The sequence below is a fragment of the Pyrus communis genome, chromosome 13 (genome assembly GCF_963583255.1).
Source record: "Pyrus communis chromosome 13, drPyrComm1.1, whole genome shotgun sequence".
Taxonomy (NCBI): Eukaryota; Viridiplantae; Streptophyta; class Magnoliopsida; order Rosales; family Rosaceae; genus Pyrus; species Pyrus communis.
The window spans coordinates 301,283-307,741 of record NC_084815.1 but is presented as its reverse complement, the minus strand read 5'-3'; the positions used below and the strand labels follow the sequence as shown (position 1 = coordinate 307,741).

Below are 6,459 nucleotides of genomic sequence, written 5' to 3'. Positions count from 1 at the left end.
AGAAATAGATAAAAATTTGTTTCTCACCGAAATATATGAATTTGAATCTTAGTGGTGAAATACAGAAAAAAAAACATAACAGTTCTATGAATTGTATAGAGAGAAATGGTCACAACAATTTTAGCCTATTACATTTATGGTTCAAGTTTTGAACGAAGAATTAGTTTATCGGCAAGGATTGGATATAAAGAAACATAACAGTTCTATGAATTGTAAAGGAGCAAATATGATGAAAGACATACCAAGATTTGATGGTCATATGTTGAGAAAAGTCCACATCGCTGATTGATGCATGGTATTTTCAATAGATGAACGGTCGAAGTTGCAAGAAAAAAAAAAGAATCAATTTATGAGTAGTTGGAAGAATCATTATTTGTTAAAAAGGTGTTGATTCAAATATAAACAAATGAAACTAACTGTAAAAGAAAGGCTTACCGAATGTTGCTCCAAATTGAGTTCAGAATGAGTGTAGTTGCGGAAATTCTGTGCAACACTCTGTTGAAGACATGTAAAAAGTAGATCACAGAATATTTACATCACCGTGAACAAAGATGTTGGAAGTGGTTTATATATACAATATTAAATTTGTACAATCCAGATACAAAAGATTAAAACCTATTTCTTTACAGATAGACAAAAAAAAAAATACATAAAAGTGATTGATTGGATTCTACCACTTGCATCTACCTCTCAAGTGGAACCAGCATGTACATACAAAAAATATTATCAAGTCCAGACCAGAGAGATATTTACATGGCAGCCAAATATTGTACATGCAAAAAATATTATGAAGTCCAGACCAGAGAGATATTTAGATGGCAGCCAAATATTATCAATATTGTTTGATACATATTAACAAAAAACGGTTACTGCGTTTCAGTATCGGAGATGAGTTTTGGCACTGCATCGTTCATCCTTAAGCAAGCAAGCTAGGGAAAAGAAAGAAAATAATACAGTTAGATGGCTATTAAATATATATCAAAATAAATGTAGAGCAAAAAGAGAAGCCATGTTTAAAATATAGCAACCTAGTTGGTTTTTTCAGGAGGGGTACCAAGTTTTCCGCTAGTTGGTGACGATTTCTTTTTGAGCAACTTTATTGGAACTTCATCAAACTCCCTTGGATCCGCCTCTGAAACTTCTTCCTTTTCTCTGTTTTAAATGGGCTACCAGTGTTAAATAAAATGAATGAAAAATAATTTCAAAATTATGTTTTGAAAGGAAGTTACGAAACAAACCTTTGCTCATTGTTGGTGAAAAGAGTCCTCTTGATTGATTCCCTCTTCCTTTTATTCGATTGTTCAGTAGTTTCAGCACTTGAAGTAGAAGACGAAACCGTCGTGGAAGACCCCGTGATTTCTCTTGGCAAAGGCAGTGGAGTTGCTGGTTGCATGGTTGTATCGTCGGTTACATTCTGAATGAGGACATTGCTTGGATTGAAATTATTTCTTCTATTTCCAAACCGCAGATGGAAATTTTTCTTTTGCCCGATTAGTCTAAGAAATTCATTTGGTAATTGCTGATGGTCCACCAATGTCTGATTCAGAACCAAATCTTTGCAGCTCATGCCAAAAAGTTTTTCACCACATTTTCCAATTATCAAAGCATCAATCTCATTGGTTTCATCTTCGAGTATCAGATTGACCTTATACCTACATTTAAAAACCTAATGTAAGATTACAATGGAATATCCAAAACAAAAACAACCATGAGAAATTTAGGTGTTTAAAAAAATATCAATAGTGAGATTGAAAAATTACATACCATTGATGGAGCGAAAAATTAATTGATTCTAAACTGAAAAGCGCAAAGTAAAAAAAATTCAACTCATGGTATACATAGTAACAAAATTGCAGCACAACATGTTAAATATTACCAAGGTGTTGGAATTTGATTTGGGTGTTTTTGACAAATTAGTTGTGCACTTGTTGGGTCCTTATGCATTTGTTTTACACAAATGGGGCAGGCACTATACCACCAATCGTAACGTGTGTCAAAATGCTTCACAGCTGCTTTACATAGAAATGTCTCATCCTGTAATATATTTTGTCATATATGTGTGAAACTGACAACAATCATATGCATTCTTTTTATTGAATGTGTGAAATCACAGTTGTAAAATTTTAAGGGAACATTAAAAGGGATAATCAAGTTTTAAACCTTGTACAAATCTGGATCCAAGAAAGCCAATTCATCAATTGTAACTTTTTTCGCAATCTGTAGAAGTTTAGCTTCATTTGCCTGGTCTGAAGACGGAGGCAATATTTTTGGAAATTCTTTGCAGTTGGAAAACCTGCATGATTGAAAAGATCACATTGTTTGAACAATATAGAAATAGCATCTATTTTCATTCAAGAATAATAGATATATCGTTATTTTGTTCCAAAAATTAGAAATATACTTACACTGACTTGTAGGAATTCACTTCCGGGATGTCTGGATCAATGAAAAAAAGTGATGAACCGGTACTGTTTAAGACAATCTTACCTGCGCATTGAAATCATGGCAGAAAAAAGGTGATGAAACACAAATCATGACGGATACAGTTTAAAATTTGTTTTAATAGCTGCATCATTGTATCACAAAAAGTAATTTAAAAAAAAAAAAAAAAAGGGTACGCATGGCATACAGATGATGTTTTTTGTGAAAATTTTAATAAACTGGTAACAGAATTAATTGGGACATGCAGTGGATTCCTAAGTGAGTGTTCGATTGAGAATATAGTTTTAGTTATTTTGTAATTGTCAGTCGAGACTATCAATAGCTTAATCAACTAAATATATAAAACTGGAGAAACCAGAAAATAAGTAGAAGTATGACAAACAACAATCATTGAGCACCAATATAATCAGATAGCTGCAAATTGACTGGTTAGAAAGGGTGGCAACGTAGAATGACTAATTGTAACAAATAAATATAATAAAATCCAACAATGGTTAAACACCAAAAGAATTTAAATGACTTAGTATGGATAGAGAGAAAAATAAGGATGCAAAAGATTAATTTTAAATTAAATGAAATACCTAGGTAGCGTCTGACTTTTAAACTTGTGAAAACAACCACGACTGGCAGCGAAAATGCCTCTGTTGACAAAGAAGAAAAAGCTTCACCAATGTCTGCCCATAACGTAACCGTGAGTTCTTCTTTTCTGTGGATCCAAAAACTCACAAGTAAAAATTTAAATTTTTACAACAGCAAAGGAACAAAGACTGAAGACAATTTAGGCTAATAACAATAAAAGGTGAAAAATGACCTTATATTCTGAATGTGCACATCACATTTGTATGCAACCCTCTGATTAATCTGTTTTTCTTCCAAGGACTGTACGGCTCTTATACAACCGATAACATCTTATAATTTGAAACATAAATATAAGCACATTGTTAAATACTACTTTAGAAAATAAATACCAACTCGTTTGAATGGATTTATATGCATAGACATGTTAACAGTACCTGTAAGGATGTCAACCCTGTCCAAGCGAGGGTAAAGTGTGTTGTAATCTTGTAGAAAGAACCGATGGCGAGGAATGGGTGGAAACACACTGGCCAATTTTTTAAATTTTGTTACCGTATTAAACAAAACTTGAGTTTCATGCGGGACTACTTTGTATTGTCCCCTGATTTTACTGGTACGGAAATCAATGATTACATAGCATCCACCAGCTTCAATCTTCGCCACCATAACATCATAGTCAACATTTAATGTGGTCGCCTCAACGGCATCTTGCTTCACAATTTATCATGCCAAGACAGAGAAGGAAAAAAAGTTACAAAAGTAATTAAAAAATAAATAAAAATATAGATTATACTATCAATAACACAAAGAACAACACACTTATCAAATTGTTAGCATGAGGAAAAAGAATTATTGAAAATAGTTAAATTATTTTAATCAACACTTGAAAAGAAATGTATGAATGCCAAAAAATTTAAGAAAAAAAATGTAACACCATGAAAAAAAGGTAAGAAAATAAAAAATGCATAAAAAAGGTAAGAAAACACTGATCTGTTCATTTTTTGTAACACGGCATACTTAAATTTTATTCCCCAACATCTAAAAAATAGGGGTAGAAAAATATTTTCTGGCTAGTTAATTATTAGTATTACCGTCTTTGATTAAAATAATGAATCAATAATCTCACCATTTCATCAACTAATATACAGTTCAAAGTTGTATATTTTTGAACAGTGCCTGGGATTGTCGATTTCCATATCCTGCATATCCGGATTTTGATTTTGTTTGCTTTCGTGTATGGTTTTAACTGATGAATAGGAGTTGGCTGTGTGTTTTCCATTTATCCTGCAACAATGAAATTTACATAATATGCCACAAATTTATCCAAAAGCATAAAAAAACACTGAAAAGAAAACTGAAATCATTTGTTATTTGTCCATCCATGTTTGGGAGGAAAAATTTAACAGCTTAATTAAAAACCAAAAGAAATAACAATTAGAATAGAGAACCTATAAAGTTAGAATTCAATTAAAAAAAAAAATCTAAAACCTACACCTGAACATATTCCTAAGACCAATCAGTCAAGAATTGGTTTTAATCTAGTCATTTATGTCCAGACAATCTTCCCAGCACACAGGAAAGACAGTTCGACACTGGTTGAGTGCATCAGTTTGCAAATGATGACCTTATAAATTCAAAGAATTCCTTTTGCATACATATGGTTGGTGGGAATTAATTTTAATAATCTTGTCATGTAATACTATGTACCTAATTGTTGGTGCAACCTGATTTACTCGTATGTATCAGTACGTATAATGTGATTGTGCATAATATGTATAAAGATTTTGAGAGGGAAGCTGCATGCTTCTAAGTCAAAGGTATCTGCATGAAGGGTGAATAAAGGTTTCATTGGCTTCAAGAGCTTGCCATTTTGTGTTTGCTAAAAATAAAATGAGAATCAAACGACACAGTCAATACTTAGAATGTCAACACAGAAAACGACAGAGTCATACTTAGAATCCCAACACAAAAAGAAAAACCCTACTATTCTATAAGTCTCACCCCCATAAAAAATCGAAAGGAAATAGTTAGCTCTAAACCTTCAAAATCGGTAAACCCAAATTCAAACAAAAGACCTAACTCTAAAAACAAAATTAAAAACAAAAAAGGGCAACCAATTGGAAACCTTCAAAATCAACTAAACCCAAATTTAAACAAAAGACGTAACTCTAAATACAAAATTAACAAAAAAATAAGGCAACAAAAAAGACACAACTAACCAGAAAACAGCAAGACTTGAAACGCCAAGAAGGCGGTGTGCGAAGCGCTGGAGCAAGGATAAGAAGATGAAGACAGAAAACAGAAAACGAAACAAAAAGAGGTGAGAGAGAAGCAGAAAAACGAAAGGAAAAAGTAAACAAAGAAAGGAGTGAAAACGAAACAAAAAGAGTAAAAATCCTCTGAACAGAAATACTGCTGATGATCAACACGTGGACAGCATCTACTGAAAAAGCAGAACAAAACCCCAAAAAAAAAAAAAAAAAAAAAAGGAAAAAGACCGGAGGAATGAGATATGCGCTGGCAGCAAGGATAAATGAGAGAGCAAACGTGCGGGAAAGAAAAAAAAAATTAGAAAAGAAGAGCTAAAAAGCCAAATGAAAGAGATGATGAACACGTGTCTGCCTGCGTAGTGTGTGTATATATATATATATATATTTTTTTTTTTTTTCCTTTCACTTCACATCATGATCTCACACTTTCAGATTAGACTATCTTTTCTTATATATATATATATATATACACACACACACACACACACACATACATATATATATATATATATTTCTGCAACTTTGCATTTATTAGCCTCACACTTTTAGACTATCTTTTCTTACATATATATATATATATATATATATATGTATATATATATTTCTGCGACTTTGCATTTATTAGCCCTTTTTCGAGAAATGAGCCTTCGTTACTACCACCACACAACTGCTATGGCATCCCTGATTTCTGTTTTTTTCTTAAATGGAAGGGAATGGTTGTCCATCAATTTTCTTGGTATGCTAAAAAAAATATTAGAAAACAAAAGCCAAACACACCAAACCAGTTTTTCATATTTTTTAATTAATTTTTTTTTCTCTCTAACCGATATCTTTATCATTTTACGTAACTGTGGCATCTATCTTTTATGGTATCCTGTCCTCTGTCTTTTCAAGAATGGGTCTTCTCATTTATTATCTCATTTATTATCTAACATATTACTGTTAATACACAGTAAAATTGTCAGGAGTTCAACCCGGTACATGGTTTGTGGCACCAAAAAAATATAAAAAATTACAAAGACCCACAAATGATGGACAGGTGGATAGAATGGGCAAACCCGATGAATCACTGTGTTAATGAACAGTGCCAATCCACCGGCTTTTAGTATATATAGAATAGAATAGAATAGAATAGAATATAGAACTTGCTCGCCGATTTCAAATCACTCTA

General features: G+C 32.3%; 1 protein-coding gene across 3 annotated transcripts; it reads right to left on the bottom strand.

The window, feature by feature from the left end:
* Positions 1 to 552: 552 nt before the first annotated feature.
* LOC137713564 (replication protein A 70 kDa DNA-binding subunit E-like) lies at positions 553 to 5,403 on the bottom strand. Of its 3 annotated transcripts, none has more exons than XM_068452875.1 (12): positions 5,238 to 5,403; positions 4,145 to 4,302; positions 3,456 to 3,729; positions 3,254 to 3,350; positions 3,024 to 3,148; positions 2,412 to 2,487; positions 2,161 to 2,293; positions 1,877 to 2,034; positions 1,765 to 1,797; positions 1,239 to 1,652; positions 1,029 to 1,152; positions 553 to 929 (listed from the first exon to the last, which is right to left on the bottom strand). In XM_068452875.1, the coding sequence occupies exons 2-11, from the start codon at positions 4,295 to 4,297 to the stop codon at positions 1,029 to 1,031; spliced, it is 1,587 nt and encodes a 528-aa protein (XP_068308976.1). In that variant the 5' UTR covers positions 4,298 to 4,302; positions 5,238 to 5,403; the 3' UTR covers positions 553 to 929. The 3 variants fall into 3 exon arrangements, with proteins under 3 accessions (XP_068308976.1, XP_068308975.1, XP_068308977.1); XM_068452874.1 differs by having other exon boundaries at positions 2,406 to 2,487; positions 5,238 to 5,401; XM_068452876.1 differs by lacking the exon at positions 1,765 to 1,797 and having other exon boundaries at positions 2,406 to 2,487; positions 5,238 to 5,400.
* Positions 5,404 to 6,459: the final 1,056 nt, after the last annotated feature.